Below are 19262 nucleotides of genomic sequence, written 5' to 3' on the forward strand. Positions count from 1 at the left end.
CCTTTTGTCCTTTGCCTGGAATTGTCTGTATACTTCGTCTCTCATCGCCAATGGCACCGATGCAGCGCTGATTCAAAGTCTTCATTGCGTGTGCTATTTGAACTAAAAGTGTTGTCAATATGTCGATGTTCCGATCAGCAGCAGAAATATCATCCTCGGAATCCGATACCGACTCTGATCCAGAAGAAACCCAAATCCAGGAATCCGGGTCTTCAACTCCTCGACATGCTGCAGAAAATCAATCCCGCAGCCCGAGAAGGGACAAGACCAAGCAAGTTCCGAAAGACTCAAGTTCTACAGACCCAGACTCTTCGATCTCTTTCGATGATAGATCAACATTACCACAGGATCTGGTTGATGTAAATGTTGATCAGCATGCGAATTTGATGACATCCGCACTGCTGGAATATTACTGTCAGAGTCGAGCAGCAGACATTCTCAATGCTCAACGTGGCTCAAATAAACCTTTCAGTCGGCACAGCCCCGAGGCTCAATATCTTGGCAAGAAACTATATAAATTTAAATCACAGTTCTTGTCAGCTCACGGTATCTTGGCCGAAGGCATTGACAGAGAGGAAATGGGACCAAGTAGGCAGAGTTATCGGGATAACCTCGACTTGCTTGGTATATCTGCCCTCGAGGAGATGAATTTCCATGACACCCACACACGGTCTCCCGCAATCGGCTCTGGGGCAGATCTCTCCTCAAACACAAAATCTTTGACAAAGAGACCCAGCGTTGAGGACATGGAGAGTCCCATTCTGTTCCGGCGGAACACAGAACCAAATGCACCGCTTAGGAAACAGCTCCCCCCTGCTGACAAGGTGGATTTCATTCCAGCTCTTCCCCGTGTGACAATGAACCTCTCCAACCCCTCGATTCCGCTATTTGGTAGCTCGCCTGTAGGGGTTCCACTTTTCCATTCCCCAACAGCCCCACCATATAACCATCTGTCAAGATATTCTGTCGAATTCCAGGAGCTCAAGATATTGGGCCGTGGGTCCTTCGGCGAAGTATACCACGTCACCAACCACATTGACGGACAAGACTACGCCGTCAAGAAAATCCCTCTCAGCCAAAGGAGGCTTGACCAGCTACAGTTTGGAGGTCAAAATCAGCTCGAGACTATCATGAAGGAAATTCGAACACTTGCCCGCCTTGAGCATACGAATATTGTTCGATACTATGGGGCATGGGTCGAGCAGGCCCATCATTCCCACCCACCTTCCGCCGAATACCACCCTTCTCACACAACATATGATAAGTCACAAAATAGCTTGTCTTCTCCAGATATTCAAAATGAGTCAAGCATGGGGATCGTCTTTGGATATTCTGAATGTTCAAATTCCGAATCCCAGTCAAGCTCTCTGCCTGAAGATCATAGTTTTACTGAGAGCATCCACCGTTCGGATAGCCACGCGACTAGCTCATCCCACCAGTCAAAGAAAGGCTCGCGCAGGGGATTGTATGAAGAAGATGATGATGTTGAATCAATTCCTCGCAATTTTGACGGGAATACTTCTGTTGGCCAAACATCAACCTTTGGGGAGACCGACGACATCTTTACTGATGGTCTGAGCCAAGATCAGTCTAAACTTCAAGTTCAACCCCGTTACCGGCCTGGCCAACAACCACCCGCCGTCATTCTTCACATCCAGATGTCACTTCATCCTATTTCGCTCGGCGCGTATCTAAATCCCCAAGTCGCCCCGAAGTATGATGAATGCTCACTCGCCAGGCGTCATTGCTTCCACCTACTGCCCTCACTGAAGCTCATGATGGACATTGTTTCGGGTGTTGAGTACCTTCACTCAAAGGGTATTGTGCATCGTGACTTGAAGCCTGCAAATATCTTCCTATGCGCACCAGAGAACAGCACAGCAGACATATGTATCGCTTGCAGCTCCGGCGAAGCTTCTCCTGTCCAGTTCTGTCGTCCTCGCATCGGGGACTTTGGTCTTGTGGCAGATATCTCCCACATCAACGAGGAGGCCTCGCAGGGCACTATGACACCATACCGAGAAGGACCGAATATACAACGGGTAGTTGGAACCGAGTTCTATCGTCCTCCGGCCAATCTTTCTACGCCTACAAGTGACCCAAGCTCACCAGTTGATTACTTTGATGAATATAAGATTGATGAAAAGCTCGATGTTTACGCGCTTGGCGTCATTCTCTTCGAGACTGTTTATCGCTTGAACACAAAGATGGAGAGACAATTTGTTCTAAGTGATCTGACTCGCGGGTCAGGCCAGGATCCGTCCGAGCGCACTCTTTTCCCTGCAGACTTCGCCGCCAAGATCGATCATGGCTCGACCGTGCTGGACGATGGCATCTCAGTTGCGGATGCTCTCATGAAATGTATCAAAAGAATGTTGGAGCCCAAATCGCAACAGCGATGGACATGCCAGGATGTCCAGGAGCATTTGCGGGCGATGAAGAAGGCCATTCGCCGATACGAGAAAACGCAGGAATGAATGTCTGAAACAAAGACAAGGACCAATGAGCTTGCATTCTAATATGATATACCCAAATAATGACAGAAATACATAACTCCCCTCTTATGAAGCAGAAAGTGAAGATCAGCATCCGGACCTCGGTATAGTAGTTCTCCCCACCTTCTTCACAAGCGGCCGAGCTTGCCTCCCCCGCATGAAACTACCTCAGATAGAGTATTCCCTCCAATCTTCAAATAGTCAAATACAGTCGTGGCTACTTAGTATTACCTAGCTACTTATTCATCTTCTCATCAAACTAAATACTACCTCACAATGGCCGACACGCTCCGTCCCGCAACAGCTCCATACAGCGAGCCTCTTCTCCCGCAACTAGACATCCGCAATCCATACTATACAGACCTACACCATAACCTACGCTCCACCGTACGCGAGTATGTCGACACATACATCTCCCCGTACGCCGCAGAGTGGGAGGAAGCAGGCCAAGTCCCCGAAGCCGTTCGCCGGCGCCATTGCAAGCTAGGTTACAACATCGTTCATCCACTCACGAGCGAGGAAGACTCAGCAGGCCTCTCTCTGCCTGGGAATGTGCCGCGCGAGAAGTGGGATACGTGGTGCTCATTGATTGTATCGGACGAGCTCACGCGCGTTGGGTATGTTGGAGTGGTTTGGGGGCTTGGTGCTGGTAATTCGATTGGATGTCCGCCTATTGCGCGGTTTGGGAATGAGGAGCAAAAGAAGAGGTGGCTGCCCGGTGTTGCGAGGGGGGATATTAGTTTTTGTTTGGGGATTACTGAGCCGGATGGTATGTGAATGTTTACCTTGTGGCGGAAGTATATCTTCTTAAAGAAATGGATTGCTAACTTCGTTTACCTTTTTTTCCAGCTGGCTCTGATGTTGCCAATATCAAGACTACGGCTCAGCGGGATGGGAATCACTATATTGTGAATGGGTCGAAGAAATGGATTACCAATGGTATCTGGGCCGATTATTGCACCGCCGCTGTTAGGACTGGTGGTCCTGGCAGGTCTGGTATCAGCTTGCTTGTTATCCCTTTGGCTACTGTTGGAGTGACTCGCAGGCGTATGCATAACTCGGGCGTTCATGCCAGTGGTGTGTGCTTCTTTTTCAATATGGCTCTGTGGAGGTATCACCAATTAACACAATCATAGGTTCAACTTTCATCGAGTTTGAAGATGTGCGCGTCCCTGTCGAAAACCTCCTCAGCCAAGAGAACATGGGATTCCCCCTTATCATGTCGAGTGAGTTTCCTTACCAGGGGCTTTAATTGGCCGCTAATATTTTCTTCAGACTTCAACCCAGAGCGCCTTACCCTTGCATGTGCATCCTTGCGACTTGCCCGAGTCTGTGCCGAAGATGCCTATAACTACGCCATCCAACGCGAAACGTTTGGATCTCCACTCATTGAAAAGCAGGCAATCCAGTCCAAGATCTTCAAATTTGGCCTTATGATCGAGCCGGCCTATGCGTTCATGGAACAGCTTGTGAATATCCTCGAACTTACCAAAGGCCGTTCCTCCGACGATGTCAACATTGGTGGTATGACTGCCTTGCTTAAAGTCATGTCGACTAGGGCTCTAGAGAAGACTGTTCGAGAAGCACAGCAGATCATGGGAGGTGCGGGCTACAACAAGGCTGGGAAAGGTGCTAGGATTGAGCAGATTAGTCGTGATGCCCGAGTTCATGTAGTCGGCGGCGGAAGTGAGGAAATCATGGCGGGATTAGCGCTGAGGGAGGAGACAAAGGCAATTCGCACTCGGCGAAAGGCGCTTGAGAAGAGGCAGTCTAAAGTATGAAGGAAAATTGGGTTCCTGGGAAAATGGGGAACTAGCCTATAAGCATATGTATATATGACATTAAACAGCTCTAATAAGTACATAAGATAGCCGAGCAGTATCTATATCGCTTTAAAATCTCGGCTTTATGACATGCCGTGCTTATCCCTTCCATGGTGTCACAATCACTGTACTAAGGCCGAGCCACATTCCACCATAATCAAGCAGTGTCATACCCGCATCACAGAAGAGATATATCCCTCGTCGGACTGTTGAAAAAAGCTTCGGACTTGGAATGCTAAGGAATTGGAAAAAAAGACTGGAATATTTAGGAGTTCAACCCAGGAATAGAGGTACAGATAATAATATAGAGGTAGGATTATGGTCCACTGGTATTTTCAAGAAACGCGAAAGAAGCCCAAGACACAAACAGACATTCCCCAGCCCTATTGTACAGTATAAGGCTTTGCATTGGCACCAAAAATCAAGTGAGGCCTCTCAGCAGCAACCTTAAGAACAGTCTGCGCGAAGACCGAGTTCGCCCACGAGAACCAAGGACGGGTATAGTCCTTTATGTTGGTAACATTGATAGATTCGTGGACAAGCCCAAGCAAGCTAGAGTTACGAACGAGGTTGAGATTTCCAATGATCTCAGCATCGTCGTCGGAGGTCATGGCCTGGACAAGTAGAGACATGGGCCAGGCGTTCTCAAGACCGGCATGTGGACCACCGATGCCGTGGAACTGCGGACCAACTAGGTAGTACGGGTTGGAGGCTTTATCGGTGATCATTTTGCGTGTATTTTGGTAGACGGGATCTGATTTGTCCACAAAGCCGAGGTAGGGCAACGAGAGCAGTGAGGGCGTGTTGGCGTCGTCCATGAGAATACGGGAACCGTATCCGTCGACTTCAAATGCGTAGACGTCTCCCCATTTGGGGTGCTTAACAATGCCGTGATCGCGAACTGCCTTGGCTAGCTTGGCGCCTCGTTCCTGTAGGTCTACAGCAAGTTCTGCAGGCCCACCAGCTGCCTTGATGACTTTCGCTGTCTTTTGGAGCTGTACTGACATCATCGCATTGGGCGGAATAAAGAAGCCCAGAATCGTAGCATCATCGCTGGGCCGGAATGCGCTGCGAATAAGGCCAGTCTCGCCGTTTAGCGGGTTGCCTACACCAGCTAGGTTGAGGGTCTCAGTGCCAAGGGTAGTCTCTCGTTGGAATGTGTACTGATTTTTGACGAATTGGCCCTGAGTATTGAATGTAGGCTGAGACTCTGTGTCAATAGTTTCTAGTACTGTTTGTATTGCTTTGTACCATCGGTCGGTCAAGAACTCAGTTGAACCAGTATTCTCATGGAACTCAGTGCCTAGCTGTAAGAAATGGGCCAGAGAGTCAAGTTCATATTTACACTCAAATACAAAAGAGGCGTCATAGGCAGGATGAACTGTATCTTTTTGCGTGCTGGCTTCCGGTTTGATGCCGCTGAGAACGGGCGGCTGGAAAGCATTGCAATAGGGCGACTGAATGACGAACTCGGACTGGGTATTGATGGCACCTAGGATGAGCGAGTAAAGACTCTTGTCCTTGGCAGCTAGTGTTTGGTAGTTCGTGAGCTGGTTTGTTGAGTCACGCAGCCACTCGGCATTGATATCGCCTGTCACAATGAAGGTCTGCACTCCAGTCCATTGCGCGCCGTCTCGTTTGGCATTGATACCGGATGGTGTTGATCCGTTGGTATGCCACCGAATTGTAGTGTCTAGAGTGTTCGGAAATGCATTTCGGAATAACTGAGCCAGATCCTTATCGACTAGGCGTGATGTGATATCGTCAATGACCTTCTCCACAGCGGGCGATGAGAATGTCCGACATGCTTCCGCAGGTCGCTGAAAAGGAAGGTTCAAGGGGCCACCGCTGTAAGGAGCGCTGTGACATCATATCATCATTTAGCAAGTATTTAGTGCATCGCCATGGGATTATAGACACTCACTGCGGTGTTGATGCATAGGAGGTGTAGTCTGGGCAGGCCCGTCGCAAGATAGCTGGGTTATCTCTCCCTGGGAGGGCGCTGGCTTGGAGGCCAAACAGAGCGACTGCGAGCACAGCAGAAAGAGTCATGGCGCAAGTGTCAAGTCGGTAGAAATTAGTTAGGGACAGACTTGCACTGCTACATGGAAGAAGCCTGGGGTAAATAAGAGGGGATGCATGTCGATCCCAACCGGACAGGGATACATTCCATGGCACGCATACGATTTTTCCGTGGCTGTTCGCAAGTACATTTTGAGCTACGTAGCCGTCTATATCAAGGGAATTACCTCGGAAGAATACAAAATACACCGCAACATCAAGGTGACATCGGTTTGGGCACGATGACACTCTTCTCCACATAAAGTGCGGAGAAGATCGACATCACAAGATTTCCTTTTCAGGCCGATATACTTGGCATGAGGGGAATGAGCTGGATATACAATGATTTGGTATTACTAGATATCAGAGCTTTTAGAAACCTATTGGACACCTCAATAATACTACTCCGTACAACGATCACTTCTTCCCAAAGAAAGACATGATGTTACCTTGCCCTGCAGCTTTACCAGCCTTCGCCTTGGGTACATTGACCACGGGCTTCTTCTTAGGTACTGGCTCATCCTCAGAGAAAGACTCCCATGTCGCCTCTTCCCGAGTAACTGTATCAAATTAGTATATGTTGGCAAACGCACAGGTTTTAGCGGAATGCACGCACCTAAGTATCCTTCTTCGTCCTTGACCGTCTTCTTCTTCATGACTTGCCGCTTGCCTCGCCGCCGCCCACCCTGCACAGTCACCTCTTCTTTCAGCTCAACTGGTTTGGATGGTGGCGGTTGCTCAACAGGCGTGGGCTCCCGTGGCTCCTCATCGGCATCGGGCATTTCTTCGTCTAGATCCATGTCAGTTAGATCTTTTCAATCTGCAACTTAGAGGTCTAGGCATACCGTCAGCCTCCTCATCACCATCATCATCATCCATCATCTTCTTGAGCTTTTCCTCGCGCGCTTTCCTACTTTCGCGATTTGCCGCGGCTACCTTATCGGTGCTATCGGGGAACAGTTCTTCTGCCTCTTCTTCAGACGCATCATCAAGCACGACTATAAAACGTTAGCTAATACCTGAAACCCAAGTGGAGTTAACTAACCATCTTCTGCGTTCGGAGCGGCCTGTGGCTAAAGTTAGTGAAACAAGGTCAGTGATGAACAAAAAAGAACAAAGAAAAGATGTAGCATGAGCGATTGCACGAACCGATTCTGCGGGAGCTGATTCCTTTGTCTTTGGCTTTGCCTTGGCGAAAGAGCTGAAGAGATTGCCATTGCCTTTTTGCTTGGCTGGGGCTGCTTTACTCGAAGGCTTCGAGGATGTCTGGGAGTTGGCAGCAGAGGATGGCGCAGACTTAAGTTCATGGCTATCATCGGATTTAGTAGCTTCCGGCTTCGCTGCGGATGCTTCTTTTTGCAGTGGCCGTTTAGCGGGCACCGTCGACTTGGGCGAGGGCTTCGATGCCTTGGCAGCTGGTGCCTTCACAGCTGGAGCTGCAGGCGGCGGTGGGCGCGCGCCAGTCCTCCGCTGGAACATATAAACATTAGATCACGATGGACATATCGAAGTAACGAATGACCTACCTTGACGTTCCGATTTTGGATCATACCCCATTGCTTCCCACACTCCAATGGATCCTCCTGGCCGTGTGTTCTCGCAATCTCCCGATTGACATCAACTAATGCATTCAAATCCGGCAGAGCTGTAGGCTCAAGACTGTAGACATGTATTGTAGATATCGAGTGGAATGTTGATTTTGCATCTGCTCGACTCATTCAGTAACCAGCCCATCTGCGATCCATGAATATGCATACCTTCCAGGTCTTCCTCGCGTGCCAACATGATGGAGGTGGTGCGAATTGAGTGCGAGTCTGCATCTTGATTCGGCATCGAGCTAGGCAAGTAGGGGCTACTCTGCATCATCTCATCTTCGTCGTTCGCATGGCCGTTCGTAGGGGCAGGCTCGGGCGCTTTCTGGATACCGGAAATGACGTATGTTGCGTGGACGGTCTGTGGCTTCTTCGCGTTCTCGTTGCGGTGGAATTCAAAGAGGATGCTATGCAACGGAGCGTCCGTGTCAATTCCACCTCCAGTTTCTGCTGCTATGAACAAAGAACGTACTGTTTGGCCTGATTGGCGTGGACTTTGAGCGCCCGGCTCAATAAGCGGTATGTGACCTAATTCTGATAAGCTCCTGCTTGTCTGAAGGACGCGAGAAAATCATACAGGTTGCCTCTCATTGAGCACATTCTCAGCCAGATACAACTTAGAGTCCATGGTTGCTGTTGAAGTACAAGTTACTCTGACGCGTGCTCGACCACTTAACGCGTATCAGTCAGCGGGTCTTGGCATTTGCGGTCTCTTGTTCTGGCGCTCTCCACTCACATTATTATCCTCTTTCATATGCTATTGCCGGGCGAGTCCGGTTGGAATATCTACAGAAAAGAGCTCCAGAGCTCAGAACCTAGGTCTCAATTCAATGGATCAGGCGTTCGAGCTCCCTGACTCCACCGATTGGTTGGAAACGCCACTTTCACTACTTGCGCCGTTCGAATCCTCATTACGATGTCAAGTCTGCAAAGACTTCTTTAATAACCCCGTTATTACTTCCTGCAGTCATACATTCTGCTCGTTATGTATTCGCCGTTGCCTTAGTGCGGAAGGCAAATGTCCGGCGTGTCGGAGCTCCGACCAGGAGCTCAAACTTCGTCGCAATTGGGCAGTGCAGGAACTCGTCGACGCGTTTCAATTGGCACGGCCTAGTGTACTCAATCTTGCGAGGAGTGAAAATGCGCGCCTGGCTCGGGGAGAGGAAGAGATAGAAAAGCCGGCCCAAAAGAAGCGGAAGATCAAGCAGGCGGAAGAAAAGGAGCTACAGGTCCCAGAAACAGATTCGCAAGGCCGGCGGACTCGCTCTGGAAGATCCATAAATAGCTCTGCAGAAGAGCGAATTGTTCCTCATATTATGCCCGAGGTCATCGAGGATAGTCAGGATGATGAAGAATATATGCCTGGTATGACAATTTTATCACACACATGCCAGACCCGTCTAATAGCCTCACAGAAGATGGGTTGGTTGCTTGCCCAATATGCTTTCGCAAAATGAAGGAAGAGGCAGTGTTTCCACATCTGAGTATCCACCAACAGGAAGAAGAAGCTCCTGTGAAACCCCCTACTAAGCCAGCATCTTTCGGGTATGTGAATTCTATTGCATAAGTCAAGAAAAACACGCTAATAGGACGAAAATTACAGGTCATTAAAAGGCCCATCCCAAAGAGGCCCCGCCCTCCCCAATAAACAGCCCGAGCGGCTTCCGGCTATAAACTACTCCATATTAAAGGATAACTCTTTGCGGAAGAAGCTCCGAGATCTCGGAATCCCAGACTGGGGACAGAAACAGCTGTTGCAGAGACGTCATACGGAGTGGATGAACTTGTGGAATGCAAATTGCGACTCCAAATACCCCAAGTCTAAGCGGATATTGCTCCAGGAATTGGAAGTTTGGGAACGCACACAGGGTGGGCATGCGGTGACGCCGTCAGCATTCAGCACTTCCAGTAATGTGATGCGCAAGGATTTTGATGCCAATGAGTGGTCAAACAACCACGATGATGATTTCAAACGTTTGATCGCGAACGCGCGCAAAAAGAGTGAGGCCCAAGTACGATCGACTATCCCTGGAGCATCTCCGTCTTCATCTGAGCAAAGGGAACCACAACCCCAGCACCCTGCTAGAATACCAGCGAATGGTGCACGCATTGAGTTCAATCCAGACACCGATGCCAATCATGTTGTTGACTTATCTGGGTGACATCAAAACAAGCCAGATTAAACTCAAATTGAGAAGCACCCAGAAGAGCAAATTGTTCTTTCACTTAGGACAAATATGTCTCTCGCAAATCGGAGAGTCTCAATTTGCTGGCATTGGGCGGTCCTCAACAGACATGTTAGAGAGCCTGTCAATAATATTATCTGCCAGCGCCGAGTCTGCATCTTCGGCCGCACGTGCTTGACGGGAAGCCTCGGGGGCTTTCTTGATACTGTCCAGTTCGGCAAGCCTGCTCTCGGTGACTGCTGCCTCCTCCTTCTCTCTCGCCTCTCTGTCGCTCTTCTCCATCGCCGCAAGCTCATCATCAATCTCTCCCTCGTCAATGACTGGGCCGGCCTCGTTCATGATGCTTCCGACCTCATCCACCTTAGTCATCTCCTCTCGCAGTTCTTCAACAATATCCTCAACCCTCTCGGCACCGCCGATCTGAGTATGCAGACCGCGAAGCACACCGGTGCTTGCCTGCATTACCTGCACCATTTCCACCTGGCTGGCAGATTGCTCGATTTTTGAATAAACCTCCTCGAGCTGCATAAGGGTATTAAACCTTTGCTGGAGGTTGTGTTCAGCCAGCTTCTTGGAACGCACAGCGGACAGCGCTGAGATACGGTTTTTGTTAGCCAAAGCGGTCTTTGCAGACGCAGTCAACTCGGCGATCTTTGCTTCCAGGCTCGTGACCTGTTTCGACATAGTCGACACCAATGTCTTGATGGATGCAATGGTTGTGTCCTGTTGGGTGATCTCTGCGGATTCATCTGCGGATTTGAACTTGATTGTCTAGCCGTCAATCGGGTCAATATATAAGTCTTCTGGTCATATCAGTAGCCCAACTCACCTTGCCATCGTACGCAATAGCACCGCTATCGCGGGATAAATAAAGCAACAAGACATCAAAATCCGTATCTGATAATTCTGTAGAATCGTTCAGTATGCTCGAAAACTCTTCGATAAAGCTTTCCCTAGAATAAATGAGGTCAAGCTTGGATGAGTTGCTGCCTGTAGCTTTCTTAATTGCTCGGTCTGCTGCTTCCTGTAGGTTCTCTATCAAGACCAACTCCTGCACCTGTAGGTTCGGTGCCGAATCGCTCTCAGAACCTACCACAAACCCTTTGAGCTGCCGCGCTCCCCAGCTCACAACATTCCAAGGACTCAGAACCCCAGGATCAATTAGCTTCCACTGACTCTTCTTTTGCAAAAGCCCAGCAGTGGTCTTGTAAACTGGCAGTGGAATCATCGAATTCTTGCGCACTGCCTCGTCCTGCAACCTCCACTGGTTAGCTTAATAGCTCTGTCGTCAACAGAAAAGAGAAGAGACCCACGAATACAGTGCCCAGAGCTACGGGTCTCCCCCACTCCGGGCTCTCTAAATCTCGGAGCAGCGATTCATCCGTTCGGAGAATCAGGTGGTCTGTCTTCTTTCGTTTCGCGGGTGCTGATCCGTTCTTAGCCGATATGGTCGAGCCGGAACGTACTCGCACACCCCGTGAGGACGTATAGCCGCGCTTTGCAGCTCGGTTGAGTGCTTGTTCCCATGCGGCGACGTTAACAGCGTAGCCATCGGGGTTTGTCTTCTTCTGAGGCGTGAAGTCGGAGTAGAGTGAGGGTAAGCGGTTTCTGAGGGCATGATACTAAGCGTAAGCATGGGATTCTTTTTCTGTTTTGGTGGGCTTTGCTTTGAAACTCGCACTGTGGGCCCGGTCTCTACCTTCGGAATGCTTCCTCTTGTGTGAGGATATATTTCAGTAGTTCACTCATCATGCACGGGTATATTGAGAAATAATATGCCTCGCTCTAAACAAATAGATTGAAGTTGTTTTTTGATAGTGGACCTCGCAGACAAAGCAGATGGGGTCGGTCCACGGGTCATCTGGCACATCCACTTGGTACTTGCGGCTTCGTTGATAGCTTTATCGATAAGCTCCACGTGATGTGTCCGAATGTGGCAGGTCCAAGGGTGAGTTTGATGCTTGAAATCACTACATACATGGATGTATAATATCTATGGGAAATGATACAGCCATTTTACCAATAGAAGATAACAAACACTTCGGTTCTTTAGGGCCTAAAGGGGCCATATCCCATTTTTGAGAATACACACTTCGTGCCCCAACCCGAGTACATATATCTGTTAGGGAGTATTCTTCAAGAATACTTAAATATTCAGGTAGTACATTATGTATATAAAAACTTTGCAGACTTCCCCTACTACCAGCAGTATACATCACATTAGAGGCCTAAATTTAAGTTTGAACAGGTTTGTATTCTATGGTTATATGTATGCTATGATGAGGTATTAAGGCCATAATGAGTCTAAGCTCGTTCGAAGTCATCATTAGGTAGACTCTCGAGGTCTAGAGGACCCTGCGTCGTGTTGAAAGCTCCGGCATCCAGCTGCACAGGAAGCCCAATCAAAGAGCGGCGATGATGGCGCATGTCGAGCTTTTCGCTGGTCTCTTCAGTGCCCAAGAGATCCTCGCTAGCCGGTTCATCTCGAACATCGAATCCTCTCGATTCAAGATATTCAACCTTGACAGAATGGCGCAGAGTTTCAACGAAGTTCTGCATCTCAGGCATGGGGAACACCCCATCAGCCGGCAGCACGTCGGCATAGAGATGCTCGGCTTCTTCCAGACAGGCTGACGCTAGGGTAGGTTGACCTGCTTTGAGCCATTGATCAGCAGCGAGCATGCTCCACATGCCGGCTTTTCGGCGACGACCGCCCCATTTTGCCGCTCCAACTGGTGTTTTTGAAGCATAGCAAGCTGCTACCCGTTCGGTGTATATGATCTGACCGAGTGAGCCCACAAGGCCAAAGTCCATGACCCGCATGGCCCATTTGGCTGCGCTCTCAGTGGCTGACCCGCCACGAGACTTGAGAAGCTCAACCGCTAGGGATAAACAGCGCAGTGCGTGTGGTGCATCTGAACAACGTGTGAGGTATGAGTAGCAAGCAGTCTCAAACATTTGATCGACACTGTCAAGCTTGATTTTGCCTGACGTGGCTAATGGATTTAGAAGCATGCTTACTGCACACATTTCGTGGGCACCAGCATGATATTTCCAGGCTTTATCATTGCCAAAATCCGATCGAATCATGTCATATGTGGACGCAGCTAGCTTCCAATCGCGGAGCATGAACGCAAAGTCCGCCATCTTCCGCAAGATAGCTTCCGGGGAATCCGGACTATAAGAATGTTGTGTTGGATCGTAGTTTCCGCTGTTGCCACCAGACGAGCCTCCAATACTTGAACGCGAGCTTGAACCGAAGCCAGCCCATCGCCGGGACATCGACATAAATCTGCCACTTATACCACGCCTTCGAGATGCAACCTGGTCGTTCCAGACAGCTACTTTATTTTCCATGAATGGAATGACAGACTGCACCACGAGCTCTCGGATGAATGCCCTAATCGCAGTGGCATCAGAGCCAAAGAGATATGGTGTGCCATCAGTACCGAGATCAACCAAGGCTTCTGGTAGAAGGTTAGCTTATGCCTGATTATATGGCGGTAAAAACTTGCCTGCTTCACCTGCTCCCGACAGATGCTCGGCCGGCGAGAGCCATTCGCACTGGGGAACTTGCATGCTATCATCGTCTGTCACCACACACTGGCTGCTCCGAAGTCTTAAAAGATGGCAGTGTAGCCCAAAGTGCCGCTTCATTTGATCATAAAGCTTAATAGATTCCGTGATATCGTCTCGTTCTTCGTCATGAACTAGAACGTAGTATCTAAGATACTCCTCATTGACCCAGTCGGGTAGCTGTTTGTCCCCAGTGGTACCATCAGCATAGAGCTGCCTGAGTGTCTCCAACGGAGCTGGGTTGCGCGAGCTGATGACTATTACATTGGCTACTGGGTGGCCAAATGTCTCGTGGGGAGCTGTAGGTGCCGAACACAGGAGTTGTTGCAAAAACGATTTGCATAATGAGGTTGTTGCAGGAAATCCCAAAACGTCCTTTGTCCGTATCGATGTATCAAACATGCCATCTGAAGAGTTTAACTGCTTGGTCAAGACTTCTTCCATCTGGGCCAGGACCCCAGAGTCTCGACTAGCCGGAGCTCTGCCGAGCCCTTTGAAATCGACAAAGCGCACTCCATAGTCCTCCCAAGCACGACTCGAGCCTATACTATCCCGTATCACCACCTTTCCGGAAACCGTTTCTCCAAAGGGCCGAACCAACTCCCAAAATCCACCCTTGAACCCCTTATTCCGCACCAAATTGTCGGTATCCTCGGAGGCATGGACTGCGATCGTGGGTGAGAATGACCGGATAATTGATGACCTTGTATCATCAAAGCCATCAGACCTTCCATCAAATGGTGAACCGATTGATGACCTTGCTAATTGTGGGGTGGAGGATCTCCCAGAGCGCGAGTGCGACGACCCAGATCGTATTGGTAAGTCGGCGATTGAGGCCGAGAGAGGGTTCGGTGATGAGACTCTTTGGGATTCCGCCAGTTCAGCATCTAAAGATTGAGTACCTTCATGCTCCCCGGGGTATCGTGATGGTGATGTGGATGCGACTCGCGCAACGCCGGGAGAGAAGGACGGCGGAGGTTTGACCGGAGCAGCATCTCCAGGTGATGTCATGGGCGGACACCTGCTGCTTTGTGCAGATTTAAAGCGAGTGTAGTTGATCGACAGGCCCCATCAGCTGATAGATGAGGTCGAACGAGGTGTAATAGAGCGAGTGGGATACAGGCGGCTTCACGGAGGTGTTGTTGGGGAGAAAGCCAAGTGGACGGATTCGGGCCGATAAGCACTGACACGAGCAACAACGAAATAGAGCAACAGAACCAGTGGACAAGTTGGGCACTAAAGCCTTCTAAAGAGGTTGAGGATCGATCGTATTGTCAATTGTGAATGTGATACAGAAAGTACTCTCAGGTAGAGTCTGACGAATGATCTTCAAGCGGTGATGCAAACCACGTGAGGGCCACCTGCATGCTTATCGACAATCAAACTGACTCAATTTCTCAGAGCATCTGACTAGGCTATGTCCAATGCAGTTGCCCCCTTTTGTGTGTTTATTCAAGGCTTCTGGTCTTCCTTCAGTTAAAGCTCCACTTGCCCGCACTCTAGCGAGAAGAGTTGGTCAAATACGCCCGTTTCAACAACATCTACCCCTCCGAACATACTCTACACCTGTACCTCGTCGCATGCCCATGCGCAACCCCGAATCTGACCCGGACTTCTCAGAAAGAGTCAGCAAGAGGCGACGCATTTCTTCCCCGACGCGGGAAGGCTCATATGCAACCATGAGCCCCGCCATGCCTACTATCGAGCTCACTCCGCTCGAGAGCACCCTCCGAACCCTACTCCTCGATGTCGCACAATTCATCACCGAGCAGAAAATTGCTGGCAGAGTTAGCACTGTGAAAGATGAATCCCAGACTGTCTTGCGCTTCACAGGCGGGTGGGTCAGGGACAAGCTGCTCGGTGTCGAGAGCCATGATATCGACGTGGGTATCAGTAACATGACGGGATACCAGTTTGGTATGGCCCTGAAAGACTACCTGGACATTCCAGAGCACCTTGAAAAATACAAGAAAGGCCTTCCGAATGGGGAAATGCACGACGCCATTGTGAGCCTTCACAAAATCGAGGCCAACCCAGAAAAGTCAAAGCACCTCGAGACCGTTACAACCAAGATCTTCGGCTTGGATATTGATTTGGTCAATCTACGGAAGGAAACGTACACAGATGACAGTCGAAATCCTCAGATGGAGTTCGGTACTGCTCTCGAAGACGCTCTGAGACGCGATGCAACTATCAATGCGCTTTTCTACAATCTTAATGAGTCACAGCTAGAGGATCTCACCAAGAGAGGACTGGACGACATGAAGAAACATATCATTAGGTGCCCAATGGAACCATACCAAACCTTCAAAGATGACCCATTACGTGTGCTTCGATTGATCCGCTTTGCGAGCAGACTGGGGTATAAAATCGACACCGAAACCGAAGCCGCTATGCAGATTGAAGATATCCGCGAAGCATTGAAGCTCAAAATCAGTAAAGAGCGAGTGGGAACTGAGTTGGAAAAGATGTTGCGCGGTGAGTCATTGCACTCTGTCTAGTACTTTACATTTCTGACAAGTCATATCTCATATCTTAGGCCCCGATCCTCGTGGTGCATTGGAGCTCATCGACCGACTACAACTATTCCCTACTATCTTCGCTAATCATCAGGACGAGGTCAAGGCTGATACGTCGACATGGCCTCTTGCCTACAATACTTTGGCACGATTGCTGTGTCCAAAGGCTGGCGACAGCGAGGAGGTTCAGGCAGTTACTAAGCGCGTTCGTGATATCCTATTCCGCGACGAAACTACCATATACTATGCCTGGATAGTTGCAACCTTTGCTCCCTGGACTTCGATTCCCGGCCGTACCGGGAAAGGATCCAAACCCTTGCCTCCGCGAGCGGTCGAGGTCGGAAGAGATAGCCTTCGCTCTGACAACAAGACCCTCAGTGCGATCCGCGCTGCTACTCTGCATTACAAGGAAACAATTTCGACTAAAAATGCACTTCTCGCCAAACAAATGAATGGAACACCCGCAGAAATCCGACAGCGCATTGGGTTGCAAATGCGGTCGTGGAATAAGGACTGGAAACTTTGCATTCTCCTGGCTATCATGCAAGAAACCATGGCGGGCCGTGACTTTGCAGAAGGTAAGATCCATCCCTTGATGATAACATTCCAATTCTCACAATGTGTAGTGGCCCGTGAATACGACCAGTTCCTTGCGTACATTGTAGAAAAAGATCTAGAGGGTGTTTGTGACCTCAAACCCATTGTAAACGGCGACGAAATCATGAAAAGTCTGGGAGCCAAAAAGGGACCCTGGATGTCCAAGGCAGTTAACATGGCCCTGGAATGGCAACTTCTTCATCCTGATATCACGGAAAAGGAAAAGGTGCTGGAGGAGATCGCGGGTCGACGAGCAGAGTTAAAGTGACGTGAAGATCCGATGACAAATGAAAACCCCATGCCCTCGCGGACACTTTAAGACTACTTTCAATGTTTACACCTCTTCATCCATTTTTACTGTAAATATTCTTAGCAATGGATAAATTGCGCAAAGAAGCCCGTGAGGCTCTCGTGCAGAGTCCTAGCAAAATGCCAATCGGTTTCTTCCCCGCCGTTGCAGCTGCGTCCAAAAGTGATTTGGCTCAATTATGGAAAAACGTTTCTTCTTACGATCACTCAACGCATTTGAATGTATGTTTCTATCAATTTAATTAAGACAAATGAACTAATTTTCTAGATATGCGAGAGCCTCGTTACTGTGACTAGTTATATCGACTACTGGGATGGGATGCTGCCAAATGAGCAAGGCCCGCGACCCTTGAAACCAGCTGAGGCCAAAGCCGTGAACAACTTATTCGACTGGGCCAGTGCTGCTGCTTTGCCTTCATCCGATTTTGCAGTCGATTTTGATGAGACTGTCGAGGTTTCAGACGGTAAGTTCTTTTATACGGATACAAGCTTTTTACTAATTGTGCCACACAGATATTATCAAAGCCCAGAACGAGAGTCGATTCAGATCTGAGCTCGCTCTGGAGCTGCTTCTGGTTTTAAACAAGCCCTTAACAGGATTGCCAAATGGCAAAGCAGATAATGCGGCGGACATCCTTCTTGCCGGGGCATGTTTTACTAATAAGAAAAACCCATGGGCCACATCAGAGAGCTACAATGCAGCGTCGATGCTCATGAGCGTTTGGATCCAGGACACTCGTCGCAGCAATACATTCTGGCCTGCTATTGACTTCATCCTCAGGGAGAGGATTAGGCCGCTTTTTGCAAAGACAAAAAATCCCGCCATCACTAGTGCCGGCCGCAAGAATTTCCATCCTCAAACTTTACCTCGCTTTGGCGCAAACGATCTGGATGCGTCGGCGAAGCCATGGAAGACCACTGATGTCTACGTCGCATCTGTCCTGTCATGGATCCTCTCACAGTACCAACCCGAGGACAAGACACAATTCGAAGCGCACTTCCAGCTTTTCGTGCCCACTATTCTAGCAATGGTTGACGACAACAACCTCCCATTTAAAACAAAAGGCTGTGCCCTACTCACTCAGCTTTTGCAACCGATCCAAGTAAGCGGTTCTGATATCCTCCGACGAACAAACCTCACTTCCGTCTTCGAAGACGCCGTCACGCCGTGTCTTCTATCACTACCATCCATCACACCCGAGGATAGATCCATCGAACTATTAGGAGAAGCATACCCAGCCCTCCTATCCACCCTCAAAACCGCATATAAAGGCCCCACCCAATCCGAACAGGATAAAGAAGCCTATACTACCAGCCTCGCCAAAATCCTCCGATCAAACCTCATCTCCTCATTCCACCACATCAGCTCCAGCACTCCAGCCTCCGGCTCAACCGCCTCCTTCCCGCACCCCCGCCTCTCAACCTTCCTCCTAGAAATGATAACAACCATCACCAACGAACTGGAAATCCACACTACAAAGTACCTCCAGGAACTTATCCCAGTCCTCTACACCACACTATCAAACCCCTTCGGAACAGCGCACCCTCCACTACTGCTAGCCGCAGCAGTAGCTACACAAGCGGTGATTAAGAATGCACACCCACGGATCTGGCGCTGGCGTGGTGAGATCCTGAGCGGGCTGAGTTCGTGCTGGCTTCATATTGCAGAGGATAGCAGAGATTCTGCTGGGCTGGCTAAGCTGAAGCGCGAGTTGCAGAATACGCTTCAAGTTTTGAAGCTTGTTTTGCTGAATCCTGTTGCCATTGCGGCTGATGTCCCAGAGCCGGAACAGGTGCAGGTGAAGGAAAATGTGGAGAAGGAGTTCCAGGAGCTTGTTGATGTGGATGCAGAGCTTAATGGTCTTTTTGCTTGATCTCTACTGGCGATGTATGTCTGGGGGATGATTCATGGAAAAGCTTATAAGAATTATGACAATCACAATCGAAGATATCTGTTGGATTTGAATCCAAACTTGCTCATGAGATCTGGTTGGTAGTAGATATACACGATCCGTAGAATTTTCAATAAAATAAAACAATATACAATGAGGGTATCAATTTGCTGTACTGAATGCCAAAACAAAAAGAAAAACAGACATGGAGT

At 49.2% G+C, this 19262-nt stretch overlaps 9 protein-coding genes across 9 annotated transcripts; 5 read left to right on the top strand and 4 right to left on the bottom strand.

Annotated features, from left to right (window-relative positions):
• Positions 1–119: 119 nt before the first annotated feature.
• Positions 120–2477, top strand: N7479_011170 (putative protein kinase; the record flags this gene model as incomplete). The annotated part of the gene is made up of 1 exon (XM_057258861.1): positions 120–2477. One exon carries the CDS (start codon positions 120–122, stop codon positions 2475–2477), a length of 2358 nt encoding a protein of 785 aa, XP_057106319.1.
• Positions 2478–2771: 294 nt separating this feature from the next.
• N7479_011171 (uncharacterized protein) lies at positions 2772–4276 on the top strand (the record flags this gene model as incomplete). Its single annotated transcript, XM_057258862.1, has 4 exons — positions 2772–3264; positions 3345–3572; positions 3632–3721; positions 3771–4276. The coding sequence occupies 4 exons, from the start codon at positions 2772–2774 to the stop codon at positions 4274–4276; spliced, it is 1317 nt and encodes a 438-aa protein (XP_057106320.1).
• Positions 4277–4701: 425 nt separating this feature from the next.
• On the bottom strand, positions 4702–6370 carry N7479_011172 (glycoside hydrolase family 125 protein; the record flags this gene model as incomplete). Its single annotated transcript, XM_057258863.1, has 2 exons — positions 4702–6178; positions 6243–6370. The coding sequence occupies 2 exons, from the start codon at positions 6368–6370 to the stop codon at positions 4702–4704; spliced, it is 1605 nt and encodes a 534-aa protein (XP_057106321.1).
• Positions 6371–6796: 426 nt separating this feature from the next.
• N7479_011173 (uncharacterized protein) lies at positions 6797–8599 on the bottom strand (the record flags this gene model as incomplete). Its single annotated transcript, XM_057258864.1, has 9 exons — positions 6797–6939; positions 6996–7169; positions 7225–7377; positions 7425–7446; positions 7529–7849; positions 7906–8084; positions 8137–8378; positions 8444–8499; positions 8549–8599. The coding sequence occupies 9 exons, from the start codon at positions 8597–8599 to the stop codon at positions 6797–6799; spliced, it is 1341 nt and encodes a 446-aa protein (XP_057106322.1).
• A 202-nt stretch (positions 8600–8801) lies between these two features.
• On the top strand, positions 8802–10133 carry rad18 (E3 ubiquitin-protein ligase RAD18; the record flags this gene model as incomplete). Its single annotated transcript, XM_057258865.1, has 3 exons — positions 8802–9336; positions 9387–9516; positions 9575–10133. 3 exons carry the CDS (start codon positions 8802–8804, stop codon positions 10131–10133), a joined length of 1224 nt encoding a protein of 407 aa, XP_057106323.1.
• A 99-nt stretch (positions 10134–10232) lies between these two features.
• N7479_011175 (putative vacuolar sorting protein SNF7 family protein) lies at positions 10233–11906 on the bottom strand (the record flags this gene model as incomplete). Its single annotated transcript, XM_057258866.1, has 4 exons — positions 10233–10928; positions 10987–11409; positions 11471–11765; positions 11857–11906. The coding sequence occupies 4 exons, from the start codon at positions 11904–11906 to the stop codon at positions 10233–10235; spliced, it is 1464 nt and encodes a 487-aa protein (XP_057106324.1).
• Positions 11907–12461: 555 nt separating this feature from the next.
• N7479_011176 (TRAPP III-specific subunit 85 family protein) lies at positions 12462–14744 on the bottom strand (the record flags this gene model as incomplete). Its single annotated transcript, XM_057258867.1, has 2 exons — positions 12462–13624; positions 13682–14744. 2 exons carry the CDS (start codon positions 14742–14744, stop codon positions 12462–12464), a joined length of 2226 nt encoding a protein of 741 aa, XP_057106325.1.
• Positions 14745–15313: 569 nt separating this feature from the next.
• Positions 15314–17117, top strand: N7479_011177 (tRNA adenylyltransferase; the record flags this gene model as incomplete). Its single annotated transcript, XM_057258868.1, has 2 exons — positions 15314–16211; positions 16273–17117. The coding sequence occupies 2 exons, from the start codon at positions 15314–15316 to the stop codon at positions 17115–17117; spliced, it is 1743 nt and encodes a 580-aa protein (XP_057106326.1).
• A 107-nt stretch (positions 17118–17224) lies between these two features.
• On the top strand, positions 17225–19032 carry N7479_011178 (Tti2 family protein; the record flags this gene model as incomplete). The annotated part of the gene is made up of 3 exons (XM_057258869.1): positions 17225–17380; positions 17427–17622; positions 17672–19032. 3 exons carry the CDS (start codon positions 17225–17227, stop codon positions 19030–19032), a joined length of 1713 nt encoding a protein of 570 aa, XP_057106327.1.
• Positions 19033–19262: the final 230 nt, after the last annotated feature.

This window comes from Penicillium vulpinum, assembly GCF_028829585.1.
Source record: "Penicillium vulpinum strain IBT 29486 chromosome Unknown utg000004l_segment0_segment0, whole genome shotgun sequence".
Classification (NCBI taxonomy): Eukaryota; Fungi; Ascomycota; class Eurotiomycetes; order Eurotiales; family Aspergillaceae; genus Penicillium; species Penicillium vulpinum.